At 44.9% G+C, this 19624-nt stretch overlaps 1 protein-coding gene across 10 annotated transcripts in view; it reads right to left on the bottom strand.

Moving 5' to 3' along the window:
• NIN (ninein) overlaps positions 1-19624 on the bottom strand; it is a 188166-nt gene that overhangs the window by 117054 nt on the left and 51488 nt on the right. For all 10 annotated transcript variants that reach the window (XM_060753002.2, XM_067463133.1, XM_067463134.1 and 7 more), the window contains exon 4: positions 6272-6353. In XM_060753002.2, the coding sequence (XP_060608985.2) occupies positions 6272-6353 (82 nt within the window). The remainder of the gene's footprint in view (positions 1-6271; positions 6354-19624) is intronic.

The raw sequence follows: 19624 nt of genomic DNA, 5'->3' as shown, positions 1-19624 counted from the left end.
TAGTGGAGTTTGGGGGAAATAGACCTTGACATTTGGGAGTTGTAGTTGTTGGGATTTATAGTTCACCTACAATCAAAGTGCATTCTGGACCCCACCAACGATAAAATTAGTCCAAACTTCTCACACAGAACTATGATGACCAACAGAAAATACTGTTTTCTGATGGTCTTTGGTGACCCCTCTGACACCCCCTTGCGACCCCCCTGGGGGTCCCGACCCCCAGGTTGAGAAACACTGACCTTGAGTATCATTTGATGGCCTGGCAGTTGTTTGGTGTGGCTTGTTGGTGTCTGGGGCAATCTTTTGTTGAGAGGTGAACCAACCTGGACACAGCATATTATTTGAGAACACAGAAATGCTGGACCACTCTCACAACCACCGTGTCAGACCACACAGAGAAGCCATTGAAATCCACAAGCATGTGGACAATTTCAACAGAAAGGAGGAAACCATGAAAATGAACAAAATCTGGCTACCAGTATTAAAAAACTCTAAAATCACAACAGCAAAACAACAGAGGAAAAACAATCAGGGACATCTAATCACCTCTCAACAAAAGATTGCCCCAGGCACTAAGAACACACACAAAACAACTGCCAGGCCATCAAATGCTAATCAAGGTGGTCAGTTGAAACATTCACACCTAGCTCCAACAGACAAAAGTTCTTTGTCTCACCCTGGTCATTCCACAGATATATAAACCCCCTTTTCCTAGTTCCAACAGACCTCACTACCTCTGAGGATGCTTGCTATAGATGCAGGCGAAACGTCAGGAGAGAATGCTTCTAGAACATGGCCATATAGCCCGAAAAAACCTACAACAAACAGTGATTCCGGCCATGAAAGCCTTCGACAATACATTCACCATAAACAGTTTGCATTCTCCTTTGCTGTCAAGAATTCAATGACGGCACGTTGCTTAAGTCGCATTGACCGACCATCTGGCCAGGGTTCCATACTTTGCACCTTAACAACACAACCGTTCAATGCTAAGGCTTCCCACAAAAATGGAACTGTAGAGGAGAGTCTACTGAACAAGCCAGTACCTGCTGCATACCAGTATTGCCCTCTGTTGAGGAGTTACTAAGGTGGAGGCATTACTTTTCATTCAACCCACGTATCTATTATCTCCTCTGTTTCTACTCTCATTCTAATTGGTTATGTCGAATGGATACTTTGCAGATGCATGCCTTTTGTCTTTGCCTTCTACTTTTCCATCTTGGTGTGTGCTGTATGCTTTGAGATCTCTCTCCGCTTGTGTCAGGAGAGATGTAATGCTTGGAGACTTTTCCCCCTCCAGTTTCTCTGCTTTCCAAATAGCTAGCCACCGGGCCATTTCCAGGGAGTATAACATAAATGTCAAATGAATCTGATTTCACACACACACACACCACCATTGGTTCTGTTCTCCAAAGTCACCTTTATTTATCAGGTGAGGCCTTTTCTTTGTATAAGTAACCTTGTCAATGTTTTCCTTGCAAGCCTAGACCTGTACCCGTAGCCCTGGAGACTGGGCAGAGAGGGGCATGAACTCCACACGCATTCCATTCATCATGACCAACTTGTCAGGCTCAATAAACCTAGGTTGCTCTTTATGTAAGTCATTGCTCACCCAAGTATGCTACTAGTCCATACCTTTCAAAACATTACGCTCCATTTCTGAAACCTGGTACTTCTTGGCACATACTCCCAAGAGGCTGAAATAGTCAACAAGGCAATTTTATTCAGCTCCTGCAGAAAGTCAAGCTCTTTCCCTTCCCTTCCAGCACCATCCGATACATGCTTTGCTCTTGTCGTCTGCTTTAAAGTCTGTATTGTCGAAGGCTTTCATGGCCGGAATCACTGGGTTGTTGTAGGTTTTTTTGGGCTATATGGCCATGTTCTAGAGGCATTCTCTCCTGACGTTTCGCCTGCATCTATGGCAAGATTCCTCAGAGGTAGTGAGGTCTGTTGGAACTAGGGAAGAAGGGTTTATATATCTGTGGAATGACCAGGGTGGGACAAAGGACTCTTGTCTGCTGGAGCATAGTGTGAATGTTTCAACTGACCACCTTGATTAGCATTTGATGGCTTGTTTTGTTTATTTACAGCTTTTTTTATAGGTGATTGTCCCTGATTGTTTTCCCAAATGCAGCGCCCAAACACGAATCAAGGAACATGAAAGGCACGGCAGACTCCTTCAGCCAGAGTAGTCAGCCATAGCAGAGCACCTGATGAACCAACCTGGACACAGCTGATTATTTGAGAACACAGAAATGCTGGACCACGCAAACAACCACCATGTCAGGCTACACAGAGAAGCCATTGAAATCCACAAGCATGTGGACCATTTCAACAGAAAGGAAGGAACCATGAAATGAACAAAATCTGGCTATCAGTATTAAAAAAACTCTAAAATTAAAACAGCAAAACAGTAGACAGAAAATAATCAGGGACATCTAATTACCTCTCAACAAAAGATTGCTCCAGGCACCGCCAGACTATCTAATGCTAATCAAGGTGGTCAATTGAAACATTCACACCTCGCTCCAACAGACCTCATTACCTCTGAGGATAGGAGCCCCTGGTGGCACAGTGGATTAAACCCCTGTGCCGGCAGGACTGAAGACCAACAGGTTGCAGGTTCAAATCCGGGGAGAGGCGGATGAGCTCCCTCTATCAGCTCCAGCTCCTCATGCGGGGACATGAGAGAAGCCTCCCACAAGGATGATAAAAAACATCAAATCATCCGGGCGTCCCCTGGGCAACATCCTTGCAGACGGCCAATTCTCTCACACCAGAAGCAACTTGAAGTTTCTCAAGTCGCTCCTGACACGACAAAAAACAACAACAACAACAACAACAAAAAACCCTCTGAGGATGCTTGCCATAGATGCAGGCAAAACGTCAGGAAAGAATGCCTCTAGAACATGGCCATATAGCCCGAAAAAACCTACAACAACCTACTGCTTTAAAGTCATTTCTCACTTATGGCAAACTTAGGCGATTCTACCAGGGGGTTTTATTGGCAAGATTGGTTTGGAGGAGCTTTGTCTTTGGCTTCTGATGAGGCTGAGAGAGTGTGGACTTAGAATAATAGAATCCTAGAGTTGGAAGAGACCTAAATTTAAATTCCGGGTTGAAGTACAGCTGAAATGGAGTGATTAACTCTAATTGCACGGCGGCGGCGGTGAGGACGCATCCAGTCCAACCCCATTCTGCCAAGAAGCAGGGAAATTGCATTCAAAGCACCCCCAAAAGATGGCCATCCAGCCTCTGCTAAAAGACTCCAAAAAAGGAGCCTTCACCACACTCCAGGGCAGAGAGTTCCACTGGTGAACAGCTCTCACAGTCAGGAAGTTCTTCCTCATGTTCAGGTGGAATCTCATTCCTTTCCTGTAGTTTGAAGCCATTCCACCATTGCATCGTAGTCTCCAGGGCAGTGGAAAATAAACCTGCTCCCTCCTCCTTATAACTTCCTTTCACATCTTGATCCATGGCCCTCATCATGTCTCTTCTCAGCCTTCTCTTCTTCAGGATAAACATGCCCAGCTCCTTAAGCCGCTCCTCATAGGGCTTGTTCTCCAGACCCTTGATCATTTTAGTCACCCTTCTTTGGACACCTTCCAGCTTGTCAATATCTCTCTTGAATTGTGATGCCCAGAATTGGACACAGTATTCCAGGTGTGGAAGATATGGATGTATCAACAATAACACATACGCGCGCGCGCGCACACACACACATATATATTTTATTTTCCCAAACCCCTTCCTCTTCTTTGGTGATAGAGCAGATATTTATATAACTCTAATCTACTAACTACAGCTCCATGGAATGAGCAAGTTCAACTCAATTGAAAATAGTTGAAATGTAAATAAAGATAAAAGCTGTTCGTTTGGAGCAGAAACTTTTGAAGACAGTTTATTTGATAGACGTCGACTCTTTGGCCAGTTAATTATTCCTGACAAACCCCCACCCCCTTTTTATTTTTTATCTTTTTTTGTGTGAACAATATTATATATTTCTAAAGGTATAACAATAAAAAAAAACTATTATGAAAAAACTAAACAGGTTCCTGGACCACATCGACAGCATCCACCCAAACATCCAGCTCACCAAGGAAAAAGAAAAGGAAGGAAGGCTGCCTTTTCTAGATGTCCTGGTCATCCGCAAACCAGATCAACAATTGGGTCACACCGTCTACAGAAAACCCACACACACAGATAGATATCTACATAAAAACTCCAACCATCACCCAAGTCAAAAAAGAAGCACCATTAAAGCCTTGGCAGACCGTGCAAAGAGAATCTGCAAAGCCCACCTCCTCCAAGATGAACTGAACCACCTCAACTGGGCTCTCCAGGCCAAGGGAGACTCCACCTCAGACATCAGAAGAGCTGCAAGACCACCGAGAAGAAGCCACGAGAATAAAGATGAAGATCCACCCAGAGGAAAAGTGTTCCTGCCATACATCAAGGGAACCACTGACCGCAGAGGGAAGCTGATGAGGAAACACAACATACAAACTATTGTCGAAGGCTTTCATGGCTGGAATCACTAGGTTCTTGTGGGTTTTTTCGGGCTATAGAGCCATTTATTTATTTATTTATTTCATTCACTTATACCCCGCCCTTCTCACCCCGGGGGGGATTCAGGGCGGCTTACAGGGGGGGGGGGCACAATTAAATGCCCAAACACATAACAAGTAATACAAAAATAACAATTCAACACTTAAATTAAAACATCAATACATAGTAAAATCCTAAAACCTAAAACAATCTCATGTCAGGGTCCATATGTCAGAGTCCATAAGTCCGTTCTACTCCGTTTGTCTTTGTCAATTCCCAGGTCCTTGAGTTAATTGTCAGAGTGACCAAAAGCTTGGTCCCACATCCAGGTCTTTAGTCTTTTCCTAAATGCTAGGAGGGAGGTCGCCGATCTAATCTCCTCGGGGAGTGAGTTCCACAGGCGGGGGGCCGCCACTGAGAAGGCCCTGCTCCTCGTCCCCGCCAGCCTCGCTTGAGAGACTGGCGGGGTCGAGAGCAGGGCCTCCCCAGAAGATCTTAAACTTCGAGGTGGGATGTAGAGGGAGATCCGCTCGGACAAATACACCTCTGAGGATGCTTGCCATAGATGCAGGTGAAACGTCAGGAGAAATGCCTCTAGAACATGGCTCTATAGCCCGAAAAAACCCACAAGAACCACAACATACAAACTATCTACAGAGCCACCAAGAAAATCCAACACATGCTCCGTTCAGCAAAGGACAAGAGGGATCCTCTCACCTCTGCAGGAGTCTACCGTGTACCATGCAGCTGTGGACAAGAAGTCTCCAGAGGGACCACCAAATGCATCAGTATTGCCCAACACACGCATCAAGGAACACGAAAGGCACTGCAGACTACTTCAACCAGAGAAGTCAGCCATAGCAGAGCACCTGGTGAACCAACCTGGACACAGCAGATTATTTGAGAACACAAAAAAGCTGGACCACTCTCACAACCACCATGTCAGACTACACAGAGAAGCCATTGAAATCCACAGGAAGCATGTGGACAATTTCAACAGAAAGGACAAAACCATGAAAATGAACAAAATTTGGCTACCAGTATTTAAAAACTCTAAAATTATACAGCAAATAAAAAATAAAACTCAAACCCTGGGGAACTCCAGACAAGAAACAATCAGGAACAGCTAATCACCTCCCAACAAAGGATTCCCCCTGGTATTAACAAGCGACATCTAAAAACTGTTAGGCCATCAAATGCTAATCACGGTGGCCAAGAGTCCTTTCTCCCACCCTGGACTTTTCCACAGAAATATAAACCCAATTTTCCTAGTTGCCACAAAACCTCACAACCTCTGAATATGCCTGCCACAGATGCAGGTGAAACGTCAGGAGAGAATGCTTCTAGAACAAGGCCATACAGCTCAAAGAACCTACAACAGCCCAATTTAAAAACATTTAATGGAATACATAGAAACACAAAATCCAAGCCCTCCTGACAGAGGCCCATCTAGCCTCTGGTGAAAACTCCCCAAAGAATGAGACCCCACTAGACCTGCTCTCCAAAGTTGTAGCCTAACACTCCAACCACTACAGCATGCTGGTTGTCTAACAACATCTGGCAGACTTCACAACTGACAATCCTACTGTCTCCAGTTGCCATTTTGAGATTTTTGATGCAGAAAGTCAAACTAGCAACCATCATGATGTCCAAAACACTTCTCATTCCAGTCCAGGCCTGTTGGCCTCCTTGCCACTGTCAGAATAGAAAAATGTCAGCTTACCTGGTGGCTGGAAGGACTCCTCGTTTGTTAATGTGCTGGACAGGATGAGGATGAGGGCATCTTTGAACTGGTCAAAGTGGACCTGGAAGGAGAAGAAGGACAAACACAGAGGGGGTTCAGGCCATGCACATGGTTCATAGGGTTTGCTATTACCTGCAGTCTCGTGCATCTGTGCAAAGCCCTGGAACATATTATCTCATGGATATCGGGGAGAGACGATGTTACAATGCATTTTAAATCATTTTAAGGAACATTTTAAGAGTTGTGATTTTCTGATAAAGTAGTTCTACGGTATGTCTTAAATTCAACTTTTAAATTTTCTAAGAGTCTTTAGAAAATGGAAATAACAACAACAACAACAACAGAAACTTTGGAAAAGGAGACAAAGGAGAGCCTGATTCTGGCAGCCCAAGAACAAGCCATTCAAACAAATGCCATCAAAGCCAGAATTGAAAAGTTGGCGACAGATCCCAAGTGTAGACTCTGCAAGGAAGCAAATGAAGGAATAGATCCCATCCTGAGCTGCTGCAAGAAGATCGCACAGACAGACTACAAGCAGAGGCACAACACCGTTGCTCAGATGATCCATTGGAATTTGTGCCACAAATGCCATCTGCCTGCGACAAAGAATTCAAAAGCTGGAAAATGTTACAGAAAACTAACACGTCAAACCACTCTGGGACTTCCAAATTCAGACTGACAGAGTTTTGGAGCACAAGACTCCTGACCTCACAATCGTATTAAAAAACAAAGTATGGATCATGGATGTTGCAATCCCAGGTGACAGCAGGATCAAAGAGAAACAACTGGAAAAGCTGACACAATATGAGAATTTAAAGATCGAACTGCAAAGACTCTGGCACAAGACAGTCAAGGGGGTCCCAGTGGTGATCGGCACACTGGGTGCAGTGCCTAAAGACCTTGGTCTGCACTTAAACACAATCGGTGCTGACAAAATTACCATCTGCTAGCTGCAGAAGGCCACCTTACTGGGATCTGCATGCATTATTTGCCAATACATCGCACAGTCCTAGACACTTGAGAAGTGTCTAACATGTGATCCAATTCAACAGCCAGCAAAGTGATCTTGCCTGCTGTGGACTCATCTTGTTGTGTTTCTAATAGTAATAGTAATAGTAATAGTAATAATAGAACTGCAAAGACTCTGGCACAAGCCAGTCAAGGTGTCCTACTGGTGAATGGCACACTGGGAGCAGTGCCTCAAGACCTTGGCCTGCACTTAAAAACAATCAGCGCTGACAAAATCACCACCTGTCAGCTGCAAAACGCCACCCTACTCGGATCTGTAGGCATTATTCACCGGTACATCACTTGGGAAGTGTCTGATGTGAGATCGAATACAAAAGCTAGGATAGGGATCTTGTTTGCTGTTTATCAAATAATAATAACAACAACAACAACATTTTATTTATATTCCACCCTACTCCCCAAGGGGACTCAGGGCAGATTACAGCATATAAACAGACACAGGCAAACATTCAGTGCCTTGTTACAATGAGATACAACAAGATACAAAGACACAGACAAAGGCAAAGGCTTCTCCTTTCATTTCCGGCTCTGGATGCAGTCCTCATCTCTGACTCTGTGGGAGGTGCTCTTCTCCATTTCCAAGCCGAGGAGCCTGTTGTCCATAAACTCCTCCTGGTTATGTGGCCAGCATGACTATTCGGAGCCAAAGCGATACCTATTGCTCTACTCACATATGCATATTTTCAAACTAATAGGTTTTAATCCGGGAAGAGCACGAATGAGCTCCCTCTGTCAGCTCCGGCTTCCCATGTAGGAACATGAGTGAAGCCGCCCACAAGGATGGTAAAACATCAAAACATCCAGGCATCTCCTGGGCAAACGTCCTTGCAGACGGCCAATTCTCTCACACCAGAAGTGACTTGCAGTTTCTCAAATTGCTCCAGACATGGGGGAAAAAACCCTACTAGGTTGGCAGGAGCTAGGGCTAACTGCAGGAGCTCACCCTGTCCCACGGATCTAAACACAAGGGTTTAACCCACTACGGTTTATAATTTCAAGAGATGTTCATTATTCTCTGCCAGGGAGCCTCTACTACATATGCAAACCACATGTAAACCAGGCATGCACAAACATTGGCCCTCTTGGTGTTTTGGACTTCAACTCCCACAATTCCTAACAGCGAATTGTGGGAGTTGAAGTCCAAAACACCTGGAGGGCCAAAGTTTGCCCATTCTTGATGAGGACCCATTGCATATGTCTATGCAATAGCACTGTACGCACAATCCTATTTTCACAATCTCGAAAACAACGGTGCTGTTCTGCAAGAGACAAAAGTCCCCAGCGGCTTCCGTAGAGGAAATTGCACATTTGCTGTAAAGAGACTTAAAAACGCATTTTGGCCCAAATAACAAACTGTCTTTCACTCCTCGAGACGACAACCCACTTCCTTTCCCTTTTCCAACCAGATCTGAGTCCCCCTTATTCTTCAAGTACGACGAGAGGAAATAAAGAAACACGCTTTGCCCTAACAGGTTTTGAGTTCCTTGTGATCCTATTCCAAACGAACAAATCCTTTTTTGCACGTCTGAGATTTCCGAGCCTTTCGAGCCGCATCCAGACCCCGGGGCGCTACAGAGACCTCTGTTATTACAGCAAGAGACGCCCGTGAATAATAAACAACGCTAATTAAGCAGCATCGGGAAAGCCAGTGACGACCATGACGCAGGAGGCAACCTCGCTCTCTCAAGCAGAAAATCCCCAACCCTGTCAAAATCAGGGTGGAGAGCTGTGACCGAGGTTAAAATCACAAGTATTTCTCACTTCTTTGTAGGGTTGTGACAGCTGGAGAGTGAAGGACGCTGATAGAAAAACAGTCATTGCAAATGTGGTGCTGAAGGAGAGTTCAGCCAATGCCACAGATCAGTGGTTCTCAACCTTCCTAATGCCGCGACCCCTTAGTATAGGTCCTCAAGTTGTGGTGACCCCCAACCATATTATTATTTTCGTTGCTACTTCACAACTGTAATTTTGCTACTGTTAAGAATGGTAATCTAAATATCTGATATGCAGGATATATTTTCAGTCACTGGACCAAATTTGGCACAAATACCCAATACTCTCAAATTTGAAAACTGGTGAGGTTGGGGGTGATTGATTTTGTCATCAATGCTGAAGTTGCTGGGATTTATAGTTCACCTAAAATCAAAGAGCCTTCTGAACTCCATCAATGATGGAATTGAATCAAACTGGGCACACAGAATTCCCATGACCATGAGAAAATACTGGGAAGGTCTGGTGGACATTGACCTTGAGTTTTTTGGAGTTGTAGTTCACCTACATCCAGAGAACACTGTGGACTCAAGCAATGATGGATCTGGATCAAACTTGGCACAAATACTCAATTTGCCCAAATGTGAACTCTGCTGGAGTTTGAGGATCATAGACTTTAACATTTGGGAGTTGTAGTTGCTGGGATTTATAGTTCACCTACAATCAAAGAGTATTCTGAACTCCACCAACGATGGAATTGAACCAAACTTGGCACACAGAACTCCCACGACCAAGAGAAAATACTGGAAGGGTTTGGTGGGCATTGACCTTTTAATTTTGGAGTTGTAGTTCATCTACATCCAGAGACAACTGTGGACTCAATGAAGGATCTGGACCAAACTTGGCACGGATACTCAATATGCCCAAATGTGAACACTGGTAGAGTTTGGAGAAAATAGGCCTTGCCATTTGGGAGTTGCAATTGTTGGGATTTATAGTTCACCCACAATAAAATAGCATTCTGAACCCCACCAATGATAGAATTGGACCAAACTTTCCACACAGAACCCCCATGACCAACAGAAAATACTATGTTTTCTGATGGTCTTTGGCGACCCCTCTGACATCCCCTCGCGACCCCCATGGGGTCCCGACCCCCAGGTTGAGAAACACTGCCACAGATGCATAAATGGGATCAAGAGCAAATCAAGCTTGAACTCGCACTAGAATCACAGACACAAAGGGTCTCCCCAGGCCAGTACCACGCCATAATAATAAACATGGCTGTGGCTCACAAATGGAACTCGGAAAAAGGAGACAAAGGAGGGCCTGATTCTGGCAGCCCAAGAACAAGCCATTCGAACCAAAGCCAGTGTTTTGCTGTAACAAGGAAGCAGAAGAAACAATAGATCACATCCTGGGCTGCTGCAAGAAGATCGGGCAGACAGACTCCAAGCAGAGGCACAACACCCTTGCTCAAATGATGCATTGGAACTTGTGCCACAAACACCATCTGCCTGCGACAAAGAACTGGTGGGATCACGAGCCAGAGAAACTTACAGAAAATGAACACTCTGGGACTTCTGAATTCAGACAGGAAGAGTTTTGGAGCACCATACTCCTGACCTCATGATCATGTTTATTTATTTCTCGTGTCAGGGCAGCCAGTCAAATATATTACATTTCTAACAGAACAAAACAAACAGACAGACAAAACACAATGTTTGCAAACTTGGTAGTTGATTAAATGTCCTTTGACAAGTATCTGGCCACTTGGAGTGCCTCTGGTGTTGCCACAAGAAGGTCCTCCATGGTGCATGTGGCAGGGCTCAGGGTGCATTGCAGCAGGTGGTCTGTAGTTTGCTCTTCTCCGCACTCGCATGTCGTGGATTCCACTTTGTAGCCCCATTTCTGAAGGTTGGCTCTGCATCTCGTGGTGCCAGAGCGCAGTCTGTTCAGCGCCTTCCAAGTTGCCCAGTCCTCTGTGTGCCCAGGGGAGAGTCTCTCATTTGGTATCAGCCATTGGTTGAGGTTCTGGGTTTGAGCCTGCCACTTTTGGACTCTCGCTTGCTGAGGTGTTCCAGCAAGTGTCTCTGTAGATCTTAGAAAACTATGTCTGGATTTAAGTCGTTGACGTGCTGGCTGATACCCAAACAGGGGATGAGCTGGAGATGTCTCTGTCTTGGTCCTTTCACTATTGGCTGCTACTTCCCGGCAAATGTCAGGTGGTGCGATACCGGCTAGACAGTGTAGTTTCCAGTGGTGTAGGGCGCAGACATCCCGTGATAATGCGGCATGTCTCATTAAGAGCCACATCCACTGTTTTAGTGTGGTGAGATGTGTTCCACACTGGGCATGCATACTCAGCAGCGGAGTAGCACAGCGCAAGGGCAGATGTCTTCACTGTATCTGGTTGTGATCCCCAGGTTGTGCCAGTCAGCTTTCATATGATATTGTTTCTCATGATCATGTTAAAAACAAAGTATGGATCGTTGATGTTGTCATCCCAAGTGACAGCAGGATTGAAGAGAAACAATGGGAAAAGCTGACATGATACAAGGATCGAACTGCAAAGACTCCGGCACAAGCCAGTCAAGGTGATCCCAGAGGGGATCGGCACACTGAGTGTAGTGCCTAAAGACCTTGGCCTGTACTTAAACACAATCGACACCAACAAGATTACCATCTGCCACCAAAGCCAGAATTGAAAAGTCAATCACAGATTCCAAATGTAGACTCTGCAAGGACAGGTGAAACAATAGATCCCATCCTCACCTGCTGCAAGAAGATCATGCAGACAGACTACAAGCAGAGGCACAACACCATTGCTCAGATGATTCATTGGAACTTGTGCCACAAAGATTATCTGCTTGCAACAAAGAACTGGTGGGACCAAAAGCTGGAAAAAGTTACAGAGAATGAACACATCAAACTACTCTGGGACTTCCAAATTCAGACAGAGTTTTGGAGCACAAGACTCCTGACTTCATGATCAAGTTAAAAAACAAAGTATGGATTGTTGATGTTGCCATCCAAAGTGACAGCAGGATTGAAGAGAAACAACTAGAAAAGCTGACACGATATGAGGATTTAAAGATCCAACTGCAAAGACTCTGGCACAAGACAGTAAAGGTGGTCCCAGTGGTGATCGGCACGCTGGGTGCAGTGCCTAAAGACCTTGGCCTGCACTTCAACACAATCGGCGCTGACAAGATTACCATCTGCCAGCTGCAGAAGGCCACCTTAGTGGGATCTGCACGCATTATTCGCTGATACATTACACAGTCCTAGGCACTTGGGGAGTGTCTAACGTGTGATCCAATACAACAGCCAGCAGAGTGATTTTGTTTTCTATGGACTCACCTTTTTGTGTTTCAAATAATAATAATAATAATAATAATAATAATAATAATAATAAGGAGGAGGAGGAGGAGGAAAAGAAGAAGAAGAAGAAAGTCAATAGTAGAAAACTGCTTAAAGTGCTAAAGACAAAGAGGGAATACCATAAAAATACAATGCAGAGCAGAAGAGCTGACACCATACAAGGATTTAAAGATCGAACTGCAAAGACTCTGGCACAAGCCAGTCAAGGTGGTCCCAGTGATGATCAGCACACTGGGTGCCTAAAGACCTTGGCCTGCACTTAAACACAATCGGTGCTGACAAGATTACCACCTGCCAGCTGCAAAAGGCCACCTTCCTGGGATCTGCATGCATTATTCGCCAATACATCACACAGTCCCAGACACTTGGGAAGTGCCCGGCATGTGATTCAATACAACAGCCAGCATTGCAACCTGTCTGCTGTTGCAAAAAGCTGAAAACAGTAGGAAAGAGGAAGAACATTTCATCCAGTTAGAAAGAAAACCACAGCTGGGTTGTAGTTTTTTTCGGGCTATATGGCCATGGTCTAGAGGCATTATCTCCTGACATTTCGCCTGCATCTGTGGCAAGCATCCTCAGAGGTAGTGAGGTCTGTTGGAACTAGGAAAAAGGGACCTCACTACCTCTGAGGATGCTTGCCATAGATGCAGGCAAAACGTCAGGAGAGAATGCCTCTAGACCAGTGTTTCTCAACCTGGGGGTCACCAAAGACCATTTTCTGTTGGTCATAGGGGTTCTGTGTGGAAAGTTTGGTCCAATTCTATCGTTGGTGGGGTTCAGAATGCTATTTCATTGTGGGTGAACTATAAATCCCAACCATTACAACTCCCAAATGGCAAGGTCTATTTTCTCCAAACTTTAGCAGTGTTCACATTTGGGCATATTGAGTATTTGTGCCAAGTTTTATCCAGATCCATCATTGCTTGAGTCCGCAATGCTCTCTGGATGTAGGCGAACTACAACTAAAGGTCAATTTCCACCAGACCTTCCCAGTATTTTCTCATGGTCATGGGAATTCTGTGTGCCAAGTTTGATTCAATTCCATCATTGGTGGAGTTCAGAAGGCTCTTTGATTATAAGTGAACTATAAATCCCAGCAAGTACAACTCCCGAATTACAAAATCAATCCTCGCCCAACCCCACTAGCATTCACATTTGGGTGTATTGGGTATTTGTGCCCAGTTTGGTCCAGTGAATGAAAATGCATCCTGCATATCAGATATTTACATTATGATTCATAACAGTAGTAAAATGACTGTTATGAAGTAGCAACGAAAGTAATGTTGTGGTTGGGGGTCACACAACATGAGGGACTGTATTAAGGGGTCACGGCATTAGGAAGGTTGAGAACCACTGGTCTAGAGGCATTCTCTCCTGACATTTCGCCTGCATCTATGGCAAGCATCCTCAGAGGTATTGAGGTCTGTTGGAACTAGGAAAAAGGGACCTCACTACCTCTGAGGATGCTTTCCATAGATGCAGGCAAAACGTCAGGAGAGAATGCCTCTAGACCATAGCCATATAGCCCGAAAAAACCTACAACAACCCAGTGATTCCGGCCATGAAAGCCTTCGACAATACATCAAAACCACAGCTGATCTCAATTTGCACAAAATGAGTGGGGCTATTCTGGCCTCCCACTCATAAGTCAGAGCATACAACCACAACAACAACACACCCTTCAATTATGGGCAGAAGCAGTCAATTAATGTCTCTCTTAAAGTTCATCCAGGGCTTTGAGCTAGGGATGCATTAAGGGGCAGGGCGCGGATATTTCCGTTTATAGAAAGGAATCCAGCAACTCTTCCTTATTACTGGAACTCCCAGCATTCTTCTGAAATTTTGGGGCCTTGGGGGACATTTGGGGGCAGCTCTTGTGGGGTCCCACAGCGTCTCAGAAGCAGAAAACCGGCCTTGGGACTCACTGCGGTTGACCAACCCTGCTCTAGCTCTAATTAACACCCAACTATCTTAATTGATCTCTTAATGTTTCTCTTATTATTTTACAATATCAAGTATTACATCTGAAAAAAGCCAAAGAGATTTACCACCAAAGGACAAAAAAAAATCCCTAAGGTATCCTATTAAAACCAAGCAGTAAATCATAATAATTTGAGGAGGAATGTTATAGGTGTTTTGTGCTTTCAAGTCCCATCTAATTTACAGCAGATGCCACCCAGGTGGTTTCTAGGGCTGAAAAAATATTTGAACTCTGATCTCCTAGAGTCCTAGTCCAACAATCCAAACAATGCTGGTGGCACAATGGGTTAAACTCTTGTGTTGCTGAACTGTTGACCTGAGAGTTGGCAGTTCGAATCCGTGAGACAGGGTGAGCTCCTACTGTTAGCCCTAGAATCATAGAATCAAAGAGTTGGAAGAGACCTCCTGGGCCATCCAGTCCAACCCCATTCTGCCAAGAAGCAGGAATATTGCATTCAAAGAACCCCTGACAGATGGCCATCCAGCCCCTGTTTACAAGCTTCCAAAGAAGAAGCCTCCACCACACTCCGTGGCAGAGAGTTCCACTGCTGAACGGCTCTCACAGTCAGGAAGTTCTTCCTCATGTTCAGATGGAATCTCCTCTCTTGTAGTTTGAAGCCATTGTTCCATTGCGTCCTAGTCTCCAAGGAAGCAGAAAACAAGCTTGCTCCCTCCTACCTATGACTTTCCCTCACCTCTTGATCCATGGCTATCATATCTCCTCTCAGCCTTCTCTTCTTCAGGCTAAACATGCCCAGCTCCTTAAGCCGCTCCTCATAGGGCTTGTTCTCCAGACCCTTGATCATTTTAGTCGCCCTCCTCTGGACACATTCCAGCTTGTCAACAGCCCTACTTCCTGCCAACCTAGCAGTTTGGAAACATGCAAATATGAGTAGATCAATAGGTACCACACTTAGGTGGGAAAAGGCCAAAAAAGCATTCATGCCAGCCACACAACCAGGAGGTGTCTACAGACAACGCAGGTTCCTCGGCGTGGAAATGGTTAAGAGCACTTCCTCCAGAGCGGGAGATGAGCACCTGAGCCGGAAATGAAAGGAGAAGCCTTTGTCTTACTCTCTGTGTTTGTGTCTCATTGTATGCCACTGTAATAAGGCATTGAATGTTTGCCTATGTCTGTTTACATGCTGTAATCTGCTTTGAGAAAGGAAGAATACAAATATTATTACTGGGTTGTTGCAGATTTTTTCGGGCTATATGGCCATGTTCTAGAGGCATTTTCTCCTGATGTTTTGCCTGCACCTATGGCAAGCATCCTCAGAGGTAGTGAGGTCTGTTGGAATTAGGAAAAGGGGTTTATATATCTGTGGAATGACCAGGGTGAGACAAAGAACTCTTGTCTGTTGGAGCTAGGTGTGAATGTTTCAACTAAGCACCTTGATTTCAATGGCTTCTCTGTGTAAACACGAATCAAGGAACATGAAAGGCACTGCAGACTACTCCAACCAGAGAAGTCAGCCATAGCAGAGAACCTGATGAACCAACCTGGACACAAAATATTATTTGAGAACATTATGTGAGAATCTCACAACCACCATGTCAGACTACACAGAGAAGCCATTGAAATCCACAAGCATGTGGACAATTTCAACAGAAAGGAGGAAACGATGATAATGAACAAAATCTGGCTAGCAGTATTTAAAAAACTCTAAAATTACAACAGCAAAACAGCAGAGAGGAAACAATCAAGGATATCTAATCACCTCTCAACAAAAGATTGCCCCAGGCACTGCCAGGCCATCAAATGCTACTCAAGGTGGTCAGTTGAAACATTCACCCCCTAGCTCCAACAGACAAGAGTTCTTTGTCCCACCCTGGTCATTCCACAGATATATAAACCCATACATTGGATTGTTAGGTGTCTTGTGTCCAAATCTGGTGTCAATTCACCCACTGGTTTTTGAGTTCTCTTAATCCCACAAACGAACATTACATTTTTATTTATATAGATATAGATATATATGGGGTATATTTTCAAGCTGTGAATGGTGGAATCCATAGCTGAAGAATCTGTGGATATGGAGGGCTAACTATACATTTACCAGCTTTGGATAATGCTTCTGTAATCCTTTTTATGAGAGCCTTAAGGGACTCTCACGATATCCTTGAGCTTGGGCATGTACATGGTTTCAGCTGTTTTAACTTGTTTTAATCTGGTAAGAAAGTTTAATATGTTTCCAGATTGTAAATCACCCGCTTTTTAATTTGTTTCAAGCCAATGTGTTTTAATTTGTTAAGAGAGTTTAATACGTTTTACGCTCTAAGACATCTCTCTCTCCGTCGTATTTAATATTTTTCCTACGTGCCACCCAGAGTTCCTGGGATACGGAGTGGATACATACTTCAATAAACGAAGAAAGGAAACCAAATGAAGTAGACTCAAGTCTATGGGAGCTTGAGCCATAAAATCCAATCCTTAGTCAAAATTGAGAACAACAACCTCCATGAACCCTTTACATCTACTGAATTGGACATGGCTCTCAACAAATGTAAGAATGGCAAAGCAGCTGGCTTGGATGATCTACGGATGGAACAAATCAAGAACTTTGGTCCAAAAGCAAGGCGCTGGCTGCTGGAGCTGATGAACAACTGCACTGCATCCTGTCAGATCCCCAAAATCTGGAGGAAAGCAAGAGTCATCGCCATCTTGAAGCCAGGCAAAGACCGTAATGACCCAAAAAGCTACAGACCAATTTCCCTGTTGTGCCACCTCTACAAAGTTCTGGAGAGACTTCTTTTGCATAGAATTATGGAAAAAATAGACCCCTGTCTGATCCCACAGCAAGCTGGCTTCAGAAAAGGCAAAAGCTGCACATCGCAAGTGCTGAACCTGACTCAGCACATAGAAGATGGCTTTGAAAGGCAGCAGATCACAGGAGCTGTCTTCATAGACCTGTCAGCAGCCTATGATACTGTGAACCACCGCCTCCTCCTGAGAAAAATGTATAATATTACAAAGGACGACCACCTCACCCGCCTCATAGGAAACCTGCTACAAAACAGGAGCTTTTTTGTTGAGTTTCAGGGCCAGAGAAGAAGATGGCGGAAACAGAAGAACGGCCTGCCTCAGGGGAGCATGTTTATCCATCCGTGTTCAACATCTACACAAATGACCAGCCACTGCCAGAAGGGACAGAGAGTTTCATCTATGCTGATGATCGTGCCATTACCGCTCAAGCAGGGAGCTTTGAGATGGTTGAACAGAAGCTCTCCGCAGCTCTAGGTGCTCTTACTGCTTATTACAGGGAAAACCAGCTGATCCCTAACCCATCTAAAACACAGACATGTGCCTTTCACCTTAAGAACAGACAAGCATCCCGAGCTCTGAGGATTATTGCCTGGGAAGGAATCCCACTGGAGCATTGCAACTCACCCAAATACCTGGGAGTCACTTTGGACCGTGCTCTGACCTACAAGAAGAACTGCCTGAACATCAAGCAAAAAGTGGGCGCTAGAAACAACATCATACGAAAGCTGACTGGCACAACCTGGGGATCACAACCAGACACAGTGAAGACATCTACCCTTGCGCTGTGCTACTCTGCTGCTGAGTACGCGTGACCAGTGTGGAACACATCTCACCACACTAAAACAGTGGATGTAGCTTCTAATGAGACATGCCACATTATCACAGGGTGTTTGTGCCCTACACAACTGGAGAAATTACACTGCTTCGCCGGTACTGCACCACCTGACATCCACCGGGAAGTAGCAGCCAATAGTGAAAGGACCAAGGCAGTGACATCTCCAGCTCATCCCCTGTTTGGGTATCAGCCAGCACGCCAACGACTTAAATCAAGACATAGTTTTCTTAGATCTACAGAGACACTCGCTGGAACACCCCAGCAAGCAAGAGTCCAAAAGTGGCAGGCTCAAACCCAGAACCTCAATCAATGGCTGATACCAAATGAGAGACTCCCTCCTGGGCACACAGAGGACTGGGCGACTTGGAGGGCGCTGAACAGACTGCGCTCTGGCACCACGAGATGCAGAGCCAACCTCAAGAAATGGGGCCACAAAGTGGAATCCTCGGCATGCGAGTGAGGAGAAGAGCAAACCACTGACCACCTGCTGCAATGCAACCTGAGCCCTGCCACATGCACAATGGAGGACCTTCTTGCGGCAACACCAGAGGCACTCCAAGTGGCCAGATACCGGTCAAAGGACATTTAACCAACTACCAAGTTTGCAAAATCTGTGGTTTTTTTTCCTTTTCCTTTTTAATCTGTGTGTTTGTTTTGTTCTGTTAGAATTGTAACACAATGGTATGGTTGCTGATGACACGATATATAAATAAATCATTTTATTTAGGCTTTTGGTCTTAACAATGCTACGAGGACCTTTTGTTATTCCTCTTTTGGGATTTGAGTACTGGTGGGGTTGGGGGAAGGATTAATTTTGTCATTTGGGAGTTGCAGTTGCTGGGATTTATAGTTCACCTACAATCAAAGAGCATTCTGAACTCCACCAGCGATGGAATTGAACGAAACTTGGCACACAGGACTTCCAACACCAACAGAAAGCACTAGAAGGGTTTTGTGGCCATTGACCTTGAGTTTTGGAGTTGTAGTTCACCATCATCCAGCGAGCATTGTTGGACTCAAATAATGATGGATCTTGGCTGTGCAGGTACAGCTGTACCAGAAGCTCCCACTTTATTTGCTTGGCATCAAGTGTTTGTTTGCAGCCCAAGGCTTGGGATTTTGCAGAAGGGTGGCTTTCTGTTAAAGTTTGCAGTTACAGGGCAGGTCACCTGTCAATTATCATTAGGTTCCCTAGTCCCGCCCCCTTTTTGGGCTTTGGAAGGGAAGTGAGCCATTTTGTTAGTCAGTCTCAGCCAGGTTAGCTTTTGTATAGCATGTGTGTAACTTCCCCTGTACAAAGGCTTCAAGCTTTAAGTATTTCCAGGGTTACAGAAATTCCAACAGAAACAGAAGGGAAAGAGATCCAGAGGAGAACAGCTTTAAGAGACTCCTAAGAACTCCAGGGAAGCATTCCCACAGCTTTGGGAATTTCCAGGAAACAGCCCTAAAGACTAAAGAACTTCAGCTGGAGAATATCCACTGCCTTGCTGGTAGGTCCACTTGGTGTCAGAGAAGCAGTTTGGCCCGGTAGCAGAGCCCAGACCAGTGAGGGTTGGATTTCAGTCAGCCTGGGAGAAGTTAAAAAGGGGTTTTTCCTTTAAAGAAAACGTTATTGAAGATAGTGCCT

The sequence above is a fragment of the Anolis sagrei genome, chromosome 1, assembly GCF_037176765.1.
Source record: "Anolis sagrei isolate rAnoSag1 chromosome 1, rAnoSag1.mat, whole genome shotgun sequence".
NCBI lineage: Eukaryota > Metazoa > Chordata > Lepidosauria > Squamata > Dactyloidae > Anolis > Anolis sagrei.
Note: the sequence above shows the minus strand (reverse complement) of the source record. Positions and strands in the feature narration are given on the sequence as shown.